At 43.1% G+C, this 19,083-nt stretch overlaps 1 protein-coding gene across 1 annotated transcript in view; it reads right to left on the bottom strand.

The window, feature by feature from the left end:
- The window catches only part of MYO1H (myosin IH), a 48,183-nt gene extending 34,925 nt beyond the window's left edge, over nt 1-13,258 (bottom strand). The window contains exons 1-9 of the mRNA XM_012650169.1: nt 13,133-13,258; nt 10,696-10,811; nt 9,003-9,201; nt 8,039-8,119; nt 5,584-5,763; nt 2,680-2,778; nt 1,550-1,663; nt 1,141-1,212; nt 321-480 (exon numbers count right to left, since the gene is read on the bottom strand). Coding sequence (XP_012505623.1) covers nt 321-480; nt 1,141-1,212; nt 1,550-1,663; nt 2,680-2,778; nt 5,584-5,763; nt 8,039-8,119; nt 9,003-9,201; nt 10,696-10,811; nt 13,133-13,258 — 1,147 coding nt within the window. The remainder of the gene's footprint in view (nt 1-320; nt 481-1,140; nt 1,213-1,549; nt 1,664-2,679; nt 2,779-5,583; nt 5,764-8,038; nt 8,120-9,002; nt 9,202-10,695; nt 10,812-13,132) is intronic.
- Between the last annotated feature and the right edge of the window lie 5,825 nt (nt 13,259-19,083).

The raw sequence follows: 19,083 nt of genomic DNA, 5'->3' as shown, positions 1-19,083 counted from the left end.
AACTCCTGGCCTCAAGAAATCCTACCGTCTTGGCCTCCCAAAGTGCTAGGATTACAAGCACAAGCCACCATGCCTGGCTAATATGTTTTTTTCTTACACACATTAAAACATACTACTGTTAAAATAAAAAAGTTTCTGCGTACACTTGAGGCCATCTGGCATACAAGCCCTGTGCGTACCACACTTTGGGACATGCTGAGACAGTCATTTGGCACGCATTGGAAGTGGGAATGTGAAAATACACTGTCCCTGCCCGTGAGGAGCCCACAGTCCGTTCTCACAAATTCTTTAAAGAAACCATGAGGATTATAAAACGTCACCCATCAGTGAGAGCAAGTCATCCAAAATGCGTTGACCAACCTTGTTCACTAAGGAGGAGTTGATTTTGTTGACCAGCCAAGTAAATGTTCGTCCATAAACAGCCTTTGCCATTGCATCTCTTGCGTAGACAGAGAGTTCTAGCGTCAGTGGGCATATCACCTGAAAACAATGACAAGGTATAGCATTCTAGATTAAGAAAAGCACCTGAGTTTCCAAACGAGTCTTTAACTGGGGGAGGAGGCCACTCCTGGGTGCTCTTGTTTGCACAGCGGCTATTTCTTGAGCCGCCCACTGTTCCAGGCACCGTGCTGGGCGGCTGAGACACAGCCGTGAGCAAGACACACGGTCGCGGCCTTGGTGGGCTCACAGCTGGGGAGGGACAGAGTGACGGGGGAGGAATCGCACAAGCAAGAGTCATGTTGCAAGTTGAGAGTGACAAGTGCTATAAGGAGACACACGGGGCGCTTTGAGGTAGAGGTGGGATGATCAGAGAAGGCTCCTTGACGAAGTGATCCCTGGGGACTGAAGGAGGATGAGGAGTTAACTAGATGAAGTGTAGGGAACAGTGTTCCAGCAGAAGGAACAGCATGTGCAAAGACCCCATGGAGGGAGGACATAGGAGTACGAGGCATGGAGGGCTAGCACCGGTGTGGTTGGGGGAAGGATGAGGCTGGAGACCCTGGCAGGAGCTGGACCACCAGGGCCTGGGGAGCTAGGCTCAAGGGTTTGGCTTCCCCCAGGGGCACCATTCTGCTGTTATCAGAGGGAGGCAGCTGCGGCCCGGAGGGCAGGTGCATTTCCGCCTGGGGCCATTTTTACCTCCTCAGTTTTGGCTTCAATCTTTCTGTGGGTGAGAGCTTCCAGAAGGACCGATGGGTGGACCCCCAGGAGCTGAATAAAAAGAATCCAAGGTGCCATTCAGTGACTGGGTTTTACTTGCTAACTTACAAAGAGCTCACAGAACGTCCAGGCCCAGGGTCGTCCACCCTGATGGATGACCAGGGTCATCGTGCTTTAGCACAAGGCAGACTGCATTAGATCCCTCAACCAACTGGCTCTTCCCCCGCCCTACCCCCATCCCCCTACTGAGCTCTGTAAACCTCCTGACCAGTAGCAGCTGCAAGAACATGAGGGCAGCCCTCTGGGCCTGACGGTGGGCGCCCTGCTGCCTGGCTCTCCTCCCCCACCCCGGCCCCGCCCTCTGTCCCCTCCAAAAGAGGAACATCACCTTGGCGCTCCACTTGATCTCGTGGGTGTCTGGGATGGTGGCACAGCCTTGGTCGTCTTCTTCAAAACCAATGTTCCCCAGGTGTAGGACACTGGCAATGACTCCAAAGAGATTCTGGGAACGTGGGAAGTGGTCAGGACAGAGGACCAGGAGGACAAGGATAGAGAATGTGGCCATCTAATGGATGCATGTCACCAGCAGAGACGCCCAAAGGAAAACACTCCTTCTCACGAATTCCACACTTGAGCTCCAGAACCCACCCCTCCTCCTTCCCCAGAACTCAGCCCTCTTATTCTCTTTCGATTTTAAGGGCAGGGGCTAAAGAACCTCAGAGGAAGGCGGGAAAATGCCTCACTCAGTATCCAGCACTTTCCAGATGAAAGACCACTTTCAGCTTCGCATAACGACAAAAACATACGGAAATTGATTTTTCATAGCATAAACCACTTTTATAGAGTAATTTATAAAGTACTTTAGAAAATAAACCCTACCAATAAACCCATTTAATTTTCAAATGTCTTGATCTCAGGGTTTTTTTTTTAAACTACATTCTATCTTACCTCGAAAGTGTGGCAAAAAAAAAAAAACAAAAAAACCCCCCAAAAACCAAAAAAAAAAAAACTACATTCTAGTCCTTGAAAGATTAACAGTTTAACAATCAAAATGAAAAAAAGGACAAAAAAGATGTAAAATCAAAATATTTGTAAATTCCACAATTTGCTCCAGTTTGTGCCAAAATATAAGCTTAAATAAATGAGAATCCTGTAATTCTATGAGATCTAAGTTGTTGAGATTGGACTTAATTTAAAGGAAGAAGAATATCACCTCCTCCATGGACACACATCAGGAAAATTCAGGGTTGCCGGATAAAATAACAGAGCGCCCAGTTCCCATTTGAATTTCAAATAAGCAATGACTAAGTTCTTAGTTTAAGTTTGTCCACATGCAATATTTGGGACATACTTCTAGCTAAAAAAAATTCTTCATTGTTTATCCGTAATTGATATGGAACGAGGCATCTTGTATTTTTATTTGCTGAATCTGGCAATCCTACCATGCGAACACCAAGAAACCAGGATTGTTTTCTCAATCTCAGACAGAACTAGCAGTTCTGCCCCCTGGGCTCATACCTCAAGGTCACCTTCGGTAAAATCAATGACAGCAAAGGCATTGGAAACAGTTTTCCAGTCATTCTTGTCATTAATAGATGACTCTTTGGCACAGTGACCCTGTTGGCAGAAAACTGGGTCACTTAACAGCATTGTTATAAGGACAGTTAATTAGGTACACATCTATTCCTCTCTAAGAAGATGCGGAAGCTAGTTCTATAAGGCACTGAATTTTTTAAAAGGTACCTAGGTTTTACTTTAATTGTCTAGCACATAATGATCGGCCAACTACTACTTTTTTCAAATTTATGTGGAATTTTATTTTAAAATCTCCATTCTGGGAAAACTCTCAAAGGTGCATGTTAGTTGTGTATCTTTTTGTATGTGTTTTGAAACATAGTTTTTCTTGTCATTTTTTGCTAAATATACTGAAGCTGTTTGTCTCAATAAATATCTGCTGAAACATGCAGGCAAATTACAGCGCATAAATTCAGAAAACCATCTTGACTCACTTAGAAATCTCCAGGAAACACTTCACTGTCGGACCAGATGGAAAGAGACTTTCACTCAAGGAAATAAAAGTTTGGCATTTAGAGAAACACAGATTGTATGGAAACGATCGCCAGCAGAGATATGAAAAGACTTTTCCCACTAGCTCTAGAAGTTGGCTTTCAAATAAGTAACAGATCGACCAATTTAAAGAGAAAACATTCTAGACAAGTGTTTTTATTTTTAATATGCCTTAAAAGATTTCTTTGTGGCTTGGGGAAATCAGAGGTGTCAAACCATGAAAACATTCACTAGAGAACTGGCTAAGTATAAAATTTGCAACCTTACAAATAACACTTCCCGCACAAAAACACACACAACACAAAAATATCCCTTCCCACGCACACAAAAATCTCTCTTCCCACACAAAAACATACAGCAACGTCTGTTCCTGCCCCACCAAGGGTAGGGTCTGCACAAGTCACTCTCCCTTGAACACCTGTTGGTTTGGAAGCAGTGCAAATATACCGCAAAGCGAAACCATAAGTTTACCAAAGTTATGGGAGATCATGAAATTGATAAAAATAATAATGGCAAATTGCTAGAACCATTTCCAAGGCCCCTGGGGGCATAAGGATCTGGCTGAATTTATGTGGCCAGAAAAAATCTACAAGAATAAAGACATGTTTTATCTGAGTGATGGTTATGCTAAAAGCCCAGACTTTACTACTACATAATACATCCAAGTAACAAAACTGCACTGTACCCCTTAAATTCTCACACACACACACACACACACACACACACACACACACACACAAATAAATAAAGACATGTCACTTGAGCCTAGTTCAAGGCTGCAGTAAGCTATGATCATGTCACTACACCCTAGCCTGGACAACAGAGCAAGACTCTCTCTTGATAAAAAAGGAAAAAAAAGACATGACATATTCCAAAAGAGAATGATTAGATTATCAAAGGGTTAGAGATGTCCTTGGGAAAATGAAAGAAGCCCTCAAATATTTTTACAAATTCACCCTCTCTGATCATGCTATGATAATCCAAATATGATGCAACCATACAGCTTTGTTGGAAAAATTAGTCCCTGGAAAAAGTAAAAAATAAAATTTGATTTATTCTTTGTTCTGAGAATTCAGAGTTTGTTAAGTATGAAATGAGATAATGGCCAGGCGTGGTGGCTCACGCCTGCAATCCTAGCACTCTGGGAGACCGAGACGAGAGGGTCGATTGAGGTCAGAAGTTCAAGACCAGCCTGAGCAAGAGTGAGACCCCATCTCTACCAAATAAAGAAAAATTAGCCAGGCATGGTGATGCATACCTATAGTCCCAGCTATTTGGGAGGCTGAGGCAGGAGGATCACTTGAGCCCAGGAGTTATGAGGCTGCAGTGAACTATGATGACATCACGGCACTGTAGCCTGGGCAACAGAGGGAGACTCTGTCTCAAAAAATTAATTAATTAAAAAATGAAATTATGGGATTTTTTTAATTAAACTTTGAGATTCTTTTATCTTGATTATTTAGCTTCATTTTTCAAGGTGAGCTTCACTCGAGCCTTCTTTTCTTCCATGAGTTCTAGGAAGAGTTGGTCCCCATTTTGTGTGATTCACTTTAGTAAGACCTTGCTCTCTCTCTTGAACGATGCCCCAACCTGCGCTGTGCAAGGCGACCTGAGTTCAAAGCCAGATCCCATGAGAGGAGAAAAATAAAAAAAAAATCTTGGGGCCAAAAAGGTGCTAGTGACATCAATATTGATAAGAACTACATAATCTGGGCACTCTAGAACCCTAGTGGAGGTTGCAGAAAAACCAATGCTGCAAAGTTAAATTCTGACGGTCAGTTTTCTAACGCTAGACCCTAGCACTGCTTACGGGGATGGAATGGCCCGAACTCTTTCCATTAAGGCAGTCTGTTCATTTGGCAGCTAACAGTTCTCAAGAGGGAAGACAGGAAGGTGGGAAAGGTCTTTTCAAAAGTAGTTTGAAAGACAAATGAGGTAGCATAGGTCATGGACATAGGTGGACAGTTTCTATTAATATCACATCTAGACCAGCAATTCTCACCCTAGCTGTGCATTAAATCACTAGAAGAGCATTTGAAACAACTCTGATGCCCGCATCTCAGCCCAGACCAACTAAATCTGAATCTCTGCAGGGCAGGGCGGCCCAGGCATTTGTGTTTTTAGGGAACTGTTTGAGTGTTTCTAATCTGAGCCAGGGCATTGGTTATTTTGCCAAGATGATACAGCTATGAGGAGATGGATTAGCTTGCTCGTGGGAAGAGTTAAGAAATCAGCCGGTAGGATACATCCCAAAATGATGATAGAAAGTTCTCGAACATCCTATAGCAGCCCCCACAAACGCCCCTGATTCCCCCCTCCAAAGGGTCACCCAAGCCAGGTGCTGATCCCGCCAACCTGTGAGAGGTATTTATACAGCTGGGGGTCTCGTTCAAGTCCCAGGTAAGCGAGGCGCTCCTCCTCACCGCCGGCTAGCAGCTGGTAGAAGATGTGGAAATTCCGCTCCCCCTGGTTTTGATAGACGACTCGGGACTTTTCTATCAAGTAACTGATGATATGCCCACCCACGGGAACGCCCTTCGAAACAGAACAAAAGATGCAGCATGACAAACAACCAAGCCATCGCTCTATTCCCGGTAGCTTCTGATGAACAGAAGTGCTTAATTTGCATGAAGTCCAATCTAGCAATCTGCTCTCATTAGTGTGTTCTGGGTTCTGTTTAAAAAGATTTTTGCCTACCCCAAGGTCATGAAGATGTTTTTTATGTTTTTGTCTAGAAGCATGATTGTTTTACCAATTAGGACTATAAGCCATCATTATTTAATTGTAGATATGGAGTGAGGTCAAAGGTCTTTATATTGGTATCCATTTGATCAGCACCATTCATTGGAAAGACGGATTCTACTGTGATTCTACTGAATCACAGTGGTGTTTCTGTCATACGTGAAGTGACTGTATATGTGGGGATCTTTCTGGAATCTATTCTAGTCCATTGGCTTTGTTATCTATCCTTGTGTCAATATCACACTGTTTAATTATTATTTTTAATATATCCAATAAGGGATTTTTATTCCAGAACATATATAGAATTCTTGAAAATCTATAAGAAAAAACAGACAACCCAGTTAAAAATAGGCAAAAGACTTGAATGAAAAAGAAGACCTTTAAGTGGCCAAGAAGCGAAACTTCATTAATTATCAGAGAGAGATTAATGCAAACTCAAATCACAGTGAAAAACCACTCTGCCCCACCAGAATTTCTAAAACTAAAAGGACTAACAATACACATGTTGACAAGGGTGGGCAGCAACCAGCATTGTCATTCTGTACCCTAACATGGCTGGTAAGAACCCAACAATTCCACTTCTGGGTCTATACCCAACATAAATTAGTGTTTGCATCTACTAAAACACACAAGCAAGGATGTTCTGATAGTCCCGAATTGCAAACCACCCAAATGTCCATCAACAGGAGAACAACTAAATTGTGATATGGTCAGAGAATCAAAAAATGCACAAATGCCACACACATGCAATGACACGGATGCATCTCAGATATAATGTTGCTGGAAAGAAGCCAGACACAAAATGGAACATACGATACCATTCCATTTATATGAAGTTCAATGACCAGCAAAACAAATCTGGGATTATAAAGGTCAGAACAGTGGGCCAGGGGAAGTGAGACAGTGTTGGGGAAGGGCAGAAAAACCTCTGGATGCTAGAAATTTCTATGTCTTGATCTGAGTAGTGGGTACACAGGTGAATATGTATGTAAAAATTCACTGGGCTGTCCTTACGCTTCATGGCCTTTTCAGTACGTGTTGAATTTCGGTAAAAGGCTTTAAAATATACCTAGTGATTACATTTCTTTCAAAGTCTATTCATGCTCCATTAGAGGTCCACATACCAGCCTCTGGGGACCACTGTGCCAATCTGTTCTTATTGCTGTGCTCAGTGCTCAGATACCTATTGTCTTCTGGTCTAACTGTCATTTGACCACTTAGAATCACATGCCCTTGAGAATTTTGTCTACCCTTCCCACGTGCATTAGCCCCATTGAAATTCCGTGTACAACACAACCACGCTCATTCATTTACATCTGTGGCTGCTTTCATGCCACAACAGAAGAGTTGAGTAGTTGCAACTGTATGGCTGTATGGCCCACAAAGCCTAAATTATTTGCTCTCTGGCCCTAACTGAAAAAGTTTGCCGACTCCTGCCACTGAAGTAGGCATGCCAAAACAATATACCATTTACTTGTGACTCGTTTTCAAGCTTTCTAAAAATGGTATCACACTGGCACCGGGTATATTCCCAAGACCCACTCATCCACATTAGGTGTTGCTGTCGTTCATTTGCTCTCACTGTGGTATGGTACCTCATTTGCGAACATACCACAATTTAACGAATCATTCTCCTATTGAGGGACATTCAGTTCTCTGCAGTTGTGTTGGTTGCGTTCAGTACTTTTACCATCACGAGCAGTTCTGTCGTCGACCTGCTTACACGTCTATACGGGTATCTCTGGGAGTGGAAGGGCTACACCTTAGGTTACGTGATTTCAACTTCCCAAAATAGTACCATAATCGTTGCTGCAACCTACTGTTTTCCAAATGGGTTGCACCAATGAACACCCCACCAGCAATGTGTAAGAATTCCTAATGATCTGCATCTTTCTCAACATCTGGTATTATCAGACTTCTTCATTTTTGCCCAGCTAGTACTAACCCTGGGTTTTTTTTTAACTGTTGAGCCAATGAATGCCCTTCCTTCCTTAAGAGGCCTTGGGTTGCATTCCATCACTGGCGAAAGAAGGGACCCCGTGAACCAGTAATAGGAACTTCAGTGTACCTGAAAGTCAAACTGTATGTCCATGTATTTTCCAAATCTGCTGGAGTTGTCATTCCGGAGTGTTTTGGCATTTCCAAAAGCCTTGGAATACAAAGTGTCATTCGCTGTCATTTAAGCTCATCATGCTTGTCAAATTTCTGCCCCCAAATGACATGCTTATTATGCAAATGGAGGAGAGAGGGAGAAGCCAGGGAGGAAAGCCACACTTTATCTTCTCAGAAGGAATCACTACCTATAGAGAATTTAATGCCAAATGCTGTATTTGGACCCAGGGAAAAGAAGGGAAAAATATCTTCTCCCTAGAATCCAATCTAGGAATATATTAGACATATCCTAGGGAAAGGTCCATAGGAACCCGGGCCCTCACTGTTTTAGAAAGCACAGTGGATAGCCCCCATCAATGGACCCCTTCTTATATCAAATTGTTTAGCTCAAAGGGTCTACAGGGAAAAGTCCTTCAACCACAGACATCTTCTTTTACAGAAAGAGCCACAAAAACACAGGAGAAAACGACTTGTTCAGTAGCAGCCAACAAGTCACTGAATTGTAATAGAAGACATAATAATAACCAAAATTATTTTGATAAGAAAAATCTTAAAAAAATCATAAAGCATTATTTTAGTGTTTATTAATTCTGCAGTGTGCCTTTCGTGTATTCATTTCATTTAATCTTCAAAACCTCTTAAGAAGCAGGTACTATGAGCAGACCCATCCTGCAAATGGAAAAACGGGCTCTGGGATTTGGAGGGACTTGCTGAAGCTTGCTGGTGCTTGGTCATGCTGGAATTAGTACCCAAGCCTGCCAGACTTACTTCCAGGTCACACCCTTAACATGACACTCCAGTGAGACCCCTCTTTTTAACAGTGACCTGCCCATTTTGACTGACATGCCCAGGCAGAGGATTCTTCTTACCTAGTGACCCTCCCCAGAACTACCCACCATTGGTCCTCAGAGATCGCTTACCTCCAGCACTGGATTGGAGAGCAACAGTCTGTCTCGGGCTATTTGTAGTGACTGGGTCATTGGACAGGTCACCGCAAAATACTGAAGAATCTTCTTGGAGGCCTCCGTTTTCCCTGCCCCGCTCTCTCCAGAAATGAGGATGAAGTGGTTATTTAGTTCAGAGCACATCATGCGGTAAGCGTTGTCAGCTATGGCATAGCTGGAGAAGGAGTCAGACAGAAACAAACAAAAATTTTTTTTTTTTTTCTGAGACAGGGTCCGGCTCTGTTGTCCAGGTTAGGGTACAGTGGTGTCATCATAGCTCACAGCAACCTCAAACTCCTGGGCTCAAGTGATCCTCCTCCCTCAGCCTCCCAAGTAGCTGGGACTACAGATGTGTGCCACCATGCTTGGCTAATTTTTCTATTTTCTGTAGAGACACAGTCTCACTCTCGCTCAGGCTGGTCTCAAACTCCTGGCCTCAAGCAATCCTCCTGCCTTGGCCTCCCAAAGTGCTAGGATTACAGGTGTGAGCCGCCACCCCAGCCACAAATTGGTTTTAACGCTACTTCCCTTGGCTCTGACACCCACTAGAGAAGGACAAAACACGCCACCTCCAGGAAGCCACATCCAGACTGTGGTACAAGGACACTGGGCTCAGACAGGTGTCAAATCCCTACCGTGACCCACTGACTGATCAAATATAAAGTGTACTAGATAGCAAAACTCAAATAGTAGAAGAGTTGAAGTGAAAAATTTGAGCAGTAACAAAAACATTTTTCAAAATTTACATTTATTTTTTAAAATGCATCAACATTTCTTATAAAAATAAGCCAGATACTAAACTACATCCCCAAGAGACAGTCCATTAACTGTAGGTGGAAATAACATTTTGTCTAAATGTTAAATAATTCAATAAATATAATAAGATCTCATGTTTTTTCTTTCCCTCAAAACCTAGAGTACTAAGAATGCAGTGGTAGGAAACCAAAGAGATGAAAAGACTTCTGTGATATCTTTAGGACAAGAGGTATTAATAAAACTATTATAAGGGCTTCGTCTCCAAGATCAGAAACAAAAGCATGAAAGTCTCCCAAGAGTATGATCTTAGCGTGTGGCAGAGTTTGAAAGCTATTTCAGCTGTCAAACTATGGTGATAATGCAGAAAGTTTTATAAACGTCTTAGGAAGTAGAATAGCTAAGTCACCAAGACAAATGAAAGGAGAACCTATATCTTAGCCCAGAAGTCAACCAAGATGGAGAACTAGGAAATTCAGCAAAGCTGGAGTCATGTAGACTGGGCAGGAAATTAATCATCTTAAGCTTCTGCAGCCCTGGTAAGTTTCCATCAATGGGCGGTCTCAGGGGCTGCCATGATACTCAGGCACCAGTAGCTGGCACTATAGCTGCCCCTTTCCCAGAGAAGACACCTCTCTGGCCATACTTCTCCACAGTGACACAAAGATTCCACCCCTTGTCATATTTAAGCTGAGATTCCATCAGACCTATAGTTTTCTACTGCTCTGAAAGACATTTCACGAGAAGGCAAGAGCTTAAGTTCAGAACCTCATGAACGCGCATGAAAAATTTGGATGGATGGATGGATGGATGCACCATGGGAAGGAGGGAGAAGGGGTGGGAAAAAGAAAAAGAGAAAGGAAGGGGAAAAAAATAAAAAAATAGTACTAGTGATGATGCTGTGGATGTTACTTACACATGTGGTGGCAGTTCAAAGAAATTGACCCCTTGATAAAGTTCCATCTGGCTCACGGTGTAGATTCCCAGCTCCTGGTACGGATTCACGGAGACAAGGAGGGTCCCAATGTATGTCTGGAGAAACGGACCAAAGCACAAGTGAGGGATTCCAGGGTGCAGAAGCAGCTCTGACTTGGGTGGGGCAAAGGCAATATATGTAACCTAAACATTTGTACCCCCATAATATCTGAAATAAAAATAAATAAATTTGTTAAAAACACACTATGCTCCCCATTCAGTGCTGAGGATGTGACATGATGAATCAGGCTGCGCTGGGAGCTTACATACGGACGGGGCAGGGAAGACAAACCACCAAAGAGTCAAGACAGCTTCAGTGAGAGACAGTGTTAAGAAAGGAGTACGTAGGGTAACAAGAGCATTGATGACTAAGGCAGGCCATTTTAGCTAGCGGGCACAGGGAAGGCTTCTTTAAAAGGAGGTGACATCTGAGCCGAGACTTGGCCACGTGTGACAGGCTGGCTGCACGGGAGGCCAGTGTGGCCGAAGCCTGTGAGAGATGGAAGAATGGAGAACGGTAAGAGAACGTCCAAGAGGAAGCAGGTTCGGATCACACAGGCCTTTGGGGCTGCTGCGAGAAAATGGGGTTTTATTCCAAATGCAACAATGGCAGGGACACTGTCCTCCCCTACTGAAAGGAAATACCTGCCCTGAACTGGGACATGAATGGCTGGCTTTAAGAGAGGAGCACGGTGATCTGGTTTATGTTTCACAAAGGTCTCTCTGGCCATTGAGTGAAAGCAGGTTGGGTATACCTACCAGCCTTCTAAAACTGGGCAAAATATTCCCACTGCTAGCACAGATTTCCCTGGATTTCAACATTACACCCTATTCATATTCAAGTTCTTCAAGCACTCATATTTGCAATATAACCACTAACATACAACTTCCTGGAGTATAATTATGAATAAACAAACAGCTCCAAGCTCTCATATAGGAAAATTGGGCCCCTTTGAAAATACATCTGATATTTTCAGATTCTGAGTTTGTTGTTGTTTCAAATGCAGGACCTACCAAAGCCTGCTTTAAGATTATGCTAAAATCGTTCTTGCTAATGTTTCCAATTTCCAGGACAAAAATCAAACAGAGAAACTGGAACAGAGAAGAGTATTTTGATTAAAATTCTGCATTGCTTGAATCTAGGAGAAATCTGGTCTTCCAGGGTGGAAGACAGTTTCTGAAATTTATCAGTTCCAATCAGAAACATTTTACCTAATCTTGAAGATCTTATCATCCCATCTGTGCTTCTACATACCACGCTATTTCTCCTTTGCTTACACAGAAAATTAGTTTAATTTTTTTTTCTACTTCTACAATTAAGGGTGATAATTCTGAAAGTTAGGCTACAGGATATAAACTCTAAAAAACACCTTGCTTATTTCTTCTGGTAACCTTGGTTTCCACATATAAATTAAGTCACAGTCACCATTACAAATAAAATAGCTATATGACAAATAATTTTAAACTGCTTCTGATTGTCTAATTTACTCTTAGCAAATACCATCTCAAAAAAAAATTGAATAATTTTAATAGCATCCCGTGACACACACAGAGACGCTAGAAGTTTATCCTAGAGGATACAACTGAAAATTGACCAATCAAATCAGGGCGTGGTGATATATGGACAATTTAGTAAAAACTGCCTACTATTAGAGGCGACAAGATCGATCTGAGAAGTGTTTGGTAAAGATTCATGGGATGTGGTTGGTGGACATCTCTTATTTTCGCCCGCTTGGCCTTGCTCCCCTCTTCTTCCCACAGAGCCCTTGGAGGAGCACTCTTCCCGGCTCTCTGTCCACAGGGCAATCACCCCCGGGGCAGGCCTGGGAACCCAGCCTGGCCAATCAGAATAGTCCTCCTTCCTCGCCATGGGGATTGGTTCTGAGATAGGCACACCCCCAAGATGGGCCAATCAGAGCCGAGCAACGTCAGCACTGGGATGTTTACTAGGACTGCTCCCTTCTCAGCAGCAACACTAAGCTGATGAAACGTCAGCCTGGATCTGAGGGCAGCCGTCTTGTCCCCTGGCAAAGAGAGGCTGCCTCAGAAGGGAACTGATGCAAAAGAAAGCAGAGCGGAGAGAGAGAGAAAGAGTCCTCAGGACATCACCCAGAAACCTAGATCTATTCCTGGACTCCTGAGTTACAAATGTCAACAGATCCCCTTTTGTGGTTTAGGCCAGTTGAAGTTGGGTCTCTGTCTCTGGCAGCCACAAAAGCCTTAGCACAAAGGATCGAAATTGCACCTGACAGCGGTCCCTTGACACCTCCCTTTAAAGGCTAACCGAATAGAGTGATACTGTGCACAGTCATCAAAGCTGTGAAGGCAGGAAGGGAACCACCACTCCGGGAAAACGGCTGAGAAATGGGTCAAGTTACGTATATGAGATTCTCGCTGAAACGCTTGCGAAGGTTGTCCACAAAAGCAGTTTCGCTGGTGTACGCGTCCAGCAGCACAAAATCCTGCACCCCGACCTTGTCCCGGGCAGTCAGCGTCCCCTCCATGTGCAGACGAATGTGCTTCCTCCTCACTTCTTCTTTCTACAGGAAACAGAACATTCCTTAGCAGCTCATTTATTCGGTGACATCTGTTACACGTCTAATGCGTGGAAATAGCAAGATGCTAAACCCTGGGGCAGTAGAGAGTCGGGCTTAAATGATGCTGTGTTCATTGAGAGTTTACAACCTGGTTAGGGATACAAGATGATAAGAACGAAAGCATATATGACAATACAGCAACAGCAGCTAACAGGAACCGAGCATTTATTGTGTCTGGTCCTATTTGAAATGCTTGACTTTTATTATCTCATTTAATCCGGATGCTGACTCTCTGAAGTTAAGCACTGTTATCATACCCATTCTACAGATGAGGAAACTGAGGCACATGGATGTTATAAACCCTGCCCAAGATCTGCCAAAGGGCAGAGTCAGAATATGAACTTAGACAGCCTGACTTACAGGTCACTTTCCTGACTACCACGCATTCAATACGTGTTAACTGTCGAAACTCTGGGTAATTCCAAGGTGAGTGATGAGGAGTTTGGGTCAGAAAGGGAATTTCTTGTTACAGAGGAGTATTCGAGGAAGGACAAACTTGGGTGTCCCTCCCTAAGGCTGGGCTTTAGAGCTCACTGGAGAAGGTGTGGTCACAGCTCACTGGGTGGCAGAGAATGTCACCAGGTTACTAGGGCTAGAGCTGTTCCACGGTCACCGGGCACAGGGACTGCTGGGACAGGGGCCGTGGTGGGCCATGGGCATCAACCCTCCAGGGCTCAGGCAAGCTGAGGCCAGATGGCAATTGTGCTTCTGGAGTGAGGTCGAGAGTAGGTGCAAAGCCTGGAGTATGGGATTGCAAAATGGTCTGTGTTGCAAAATGGTCGCCAGGCCTGTGGCCAGAGCTGTGAGGTCACCGAGGGACGGTGCTCTGGGTACACAGTTAAGGCATGTCCCACCCATGGATCACTGTGCCCCAGACTGTACAGCCAGAAAAACAAGAAAAAGCAAAACCTAGCGAAGGGAAGCAGGAAGAGTAGCCCCGCTGCTGTCGCAATCTTCCTCTAGCGCCCTCTAGCGACAAAAATTAATATCGTGCTCACTTCAAGGAGAAATGCTAAGGAAGCCCAGTTCGCGGCAGAGCAGGTGCTGCGGGGTGAATTCAGATCCGAGAGGCCGTACATTGAAAACTAGCACATATGGGTGTGCAGAGATCCCAGAATAGCCAAAACAACCTTGCAAAAGAAACACACAGCTAGAGGACTCACACTTCTTAACTTTAAGTAATCCAGACTGTGGATGAACCGATTTTTGGGAAAGGTACTACAACAATTCAGTGAAGAAATGGAAAATCTTTTCAACTAATGGCTCAGGAACAATCAGATATCGATAAGGAAAAAAAATGCATTTCAATCCCTACCTTATGCTACACACATATACACACACACACACACACACATATTTTTTTAACTCAAGATGGATCTTAGACCTATATGTAAATGTAAAATCTGTAAAGCTACTTAGAAGAAAGCAAGCGATTATCTTTGTAACCAGAGGAAGGCAAAGATTTCTTAGACAGGACACAGAAAGAAATAACGATAAAAGGAAAAAAAAAATAAGAAACTAGACTCCATCAAATACAAAACTTCTTATCAGAACACACTGTTAAGGAAATGAATAGACGAAGCACAGACTGGTGGAAAATATTCACAAAATATATAGCTACAAAGAATCTGTATCAGGAATAGAAGGCACCTACAGTCCAATAAGAAAAAGAAAAACCTGATAATAATTGGGCCAGAGACTTGAATGGACACTTCACAAAGGAAGACAGACAAATGGTCAAGAAGTGCATAGAAAATCTCTCAACATCATTAGTCATCCGAGAAATGGAAATTACTATAAAGGCACAAGATACCACCAGAATAGTTAAAATGAAAAATAGTGACAACACCAAACACCGGTGAGGATGTGGAGTGGACAGAATTCTCTTACATTTCTAGGAGGAATGACGAGGGATCCGGTCACTTTAGGGAAAGATCTGGCAGTTTCTAATGAAGTTAACCATGCCTTCAGCCTTTGATCGAGCAATTCCATCCCTCAGTATTTATACAAGAGAGATGTAAACACATGTCCACCGAAAGACTTGAACATGAAATTCAGCTCATGCTCAACTTTATTCAGAATGGCCCCAAACTGGAAACAATCCAAATAGCCATCATTGCAGAACGGCTGGGGTACATCTGCACAATAGAATGAGCACAGCCGCAAAAGAGAAATAATGGGTGTGCGCAAGAGCGCGCAGATGACTCTCGTGGACATTATGCTGAGTGAAAGAACCCACACACAAAAGCGTACATCCTGTATGATTCCATCTGTGTGGCACTCTAGGACAAGCAAAACTAATCCACAGTGGAAAATCAGAACAATTGTTGCCTGGTTGGGTAGTTGTCAGGCAAAGGACATTTTTGGAGTGACAGAAACATTCTGTATCTTTTTTTTTTTTTTTTTGAGACAGAATCTCACTCTGTTGCCCGGGCTAGAGTGCCGTGGCATCAGCCTAGCTCGCAGCAACCTCAGACTCCTGGGCTCAAGCGATCCTTCTGACTCAGCCTCCTGAGTAGCTGAGACTACAGGCATCTGCCACCATGCCTGGCTAATTTTTTCTATTTTAGTAGAGACGGGGTCTCGCTCTTGCTCAGGCTGGTCTCGAACTCCAGAGCTCAAACAATCCGCCCGCCTCGACCTCCCAGAGTGCTAGGATTACAGGCATGAGCCAACGTGCCCGGCCACATTCTGTATCTTGATAGGGCTGTGAGTTACACGGGTGTATCTGTTTGTCAAGACAAGTTGTTAAAATTGTGTGCATTTCGACCCCTGTGCATTTTATTTTTAGAAAAGAATCATAAAAAATAAATGAGTGGGAAAGGAGTGGAGAGTGGCTGGAAGTACAAAGGAAAACAGAATGACAAAATGTTAGTTGTTGAAGCCAGGTGGTAGGGATGGAGGATTTATTTATTTATGTATTTATTATCGATGCATAATGGATGTATATCATTTTGGGGTACATGTAAATATTCATATAATTTGTAAAGAGAAAACCATGAGCTATTATTCATCACCTTAAATATTTGTCTTTTCTTTATGCTAGAATCAAATTCTTCCCTTCTAGCTATTTGAAATATACAATAGATTATTGTAAACTATAGTCACCCTACTGATGACCTATCAAACACTAGGTTTTATTTCTTCTGTGAAATCATACATTTGTACCCATTCATCAACTTCTCTTCAGAGGGGGGTTGATTATACTATTCTGTTTACTTTGTATAGATTTGAAATTTTCCATAATAAAAAGTTAAAAAAACCAGAATGGCCACCAGATGTCTCCCTACACTAGCCAAATGAGGCTAAAAGAAACAAGCACCAGCAACCTAAGGTTGAAAACAACGCATTTAAATCAAATATTTTTGTGATTCCAAATATTCTAAAGTTTGGTTTTTTTTTTTAGTAAGAGAAGCAATATGGCATAACGATTAGCACAAGAACTTTGGAGCATGAGCCTGTCCCGGTTCAAATCCCATCTCTGTCACTTCCTGGTGGCACAACCTTGGAAGAGTCTCTTAATCTCTCCAAGTTCCAAATCTCTGTTTCATCTCTATAAAATGCAATAATCGTCATACCTACCTCTTAGGGTTGTTGGTTTGTGCAGAACCACGCAAAACACGTGTAAGCGTGCCAGGCACAATGTAAGTTTTGTGTGTACTTGCTTCTGTCATTAGTATGAATAATACGATTATTAGAAATGGGAACACAGTAAAGCCAAAAATCTGACTTGTAGTCAATGAGCTCCTATTAAATTGGGGGGTGGGCTGGGGTCTAAGATAACGTCTAGAGCTGTACCTGGAAATGCTACCGCAGGTGAGAGTGTGGAGATTAACCAAGCTTCTCCCTCAGCCTGGTCCTTGGGACGAGAGGGTGCCGTGCTTATGAGACTGAGTCTGCAGCCAGCCCAGGAGCTCGTGTGACTTGTAGCCCAAAGAGATTTGGCAAAACCTCATAGATTAAGAAACACGACAATGATTTTTAACTTGCCAAGGTCAAAGCCCACTCCATCTGCATCGGAGTGGAGTTTTGTTTGTCGCGATATTTCAGTTCTAATACCTGGATTCCTTTTATCTAACTCATTTCCAGATATCTTTTAAAGGGCACGGGAAAACTAGAGTGTCCCAATAAGATTGATGTGGATGATCAAAGGGATGAATATCGGGACATAAAAGAAAGGAAATCAATAAATTGCAGTGGTTCATCCTTGACCAAAAAGATGACCAAGAAACTTACCAAGAAGAGAATATTAAATCCAGAAATGATTAAATAAGAGGGAGGAAACTAAAGAGAGATTCAATTATACCTAAGAAAATTAAATTGCATCAAATTAAGTTATACCTAAGGAAAAAAACTCGATCTTTCAGGTAATAAATAGAGCAGAGATCACAGACTCTGCCACCTACCAGGTCCCAGCAGGGACAGTGACTGCCTCAGGCTGCCAGGTGATGGGAACCGGGTTAGAATGGCCATCTCAGGTGTGTAGCAGCTACTGCCTGGCTCCAGCTGGATGACACCAGCCATGAATAAAGGACCTTTGTTGTTAAACCTTTCTGTTATATTATTTAAGACAAGTCAGAAATTTGGAATTCTGTGTGAAGTCCTGTGGCGCATGTTTAGCCTCATGAGACACTAGTTTAGTATCTCTGCAGCAGATACTAAAAACTAAAGCAAGCCACTCTGTCTTGCATGGTTTCGACAGGTCACTTATCCGAAGGCAAGGGATTCGAGCAGATGCTCCCACCAGGATCGTTATTTTGGAAGTATCATATACTCAGTGATGATCTGACCCTGTCATCTTCTACATAATCTAAAGCTTGACCTGGTATTTGGCCAGGGGCAGGGGACGACAGGGAGGGCACAATGTGTGTAAAGATGGTGAGATGCTATGGTAGAGACAGAAATGCCTACCAGTTACCCCACGGGCAAGCCCCCTTGCAGTTAGGTGGAGTCGCTTGACTACTTTGGCCAACTGGCTATATGTAGAAGTGACATTCGTGCAAGACCCTTCCAGCGGGTTATTAGGACTCTTTCAACGCTGTCATGACCGAGATTTTCTCTTGTTGAATGGATGAGTCACAGAATCAAAACAGCCTGGATACCTGAGACATCACATGGAAGAGAGACGTCCTGAAGAGTCATCCAGACCCACAGTAGTCTTTGTCTAAATAAGAAATAAGTCCTTGTTATGGTAAACTTCTGAATTTGGGGGGCTGTTTGTTATGATAGCTGAAGGCTACTTATCCTGACTAATACAGATGAAGAACAGAACTTTTCCAATGGGAAGACAGCAGTTTGAACATGAGCCACAGTTCTTGCATATTAAATTCAGCCAACTATTTGGACTACTAGCCTAAAGCTCTAGAAGAATAGAAACCCTAAAGCTCTAGAAGAGAAGGGGGTATTTTTTAAAGGGGAGAAGAGGGTAGGTGGATAATAAGTCCTGGAGCTATAGTTTTTGAATTTTATTGGAAGCTTCAGAATCCTTTGTTCAAAGGAAATGTTGTAAGAAACCTCAAAATGCAAGCAGAGCCTTTCTATTTGAAGTAGGGGGTGAGAGTCTCACTGGGTTGCCCCATGGAATTGTGGGAGGGCGTCTGGGGAGGCCCTGGGGCAGAGAAGAGTTTGCAAACCACTGCATGGACCCTGGATCTTTGTCCCCCAAGCATTATCATTTGAGTACTTCCTTTACATTGATGACATTATCTGTGTACCACCAGTACTATTTTTTA

Source organism: Propithecus coquereli, unplaced genomic scaffold (genome assembly GCF_000956105.1).
Source record: "Propithecus coquereli isolate 6110/MARCELLA unplaced genomic scaffold, Pcoq_1.0 Scaffold314, whole genome shotgun sequence".
In the NCBI taxonomy this organism is placed as follows: domain Eukaryota; kingdom Metazoa; phylum Chordata; class Mammalia; order Primates; family Indriidae; genus Propithecus; species Propithecus coquereli.
Note: the sequence above shows the minus strand (reverse complement) of the source record. Positions and strands in the feature narration are given on the sequence as shown.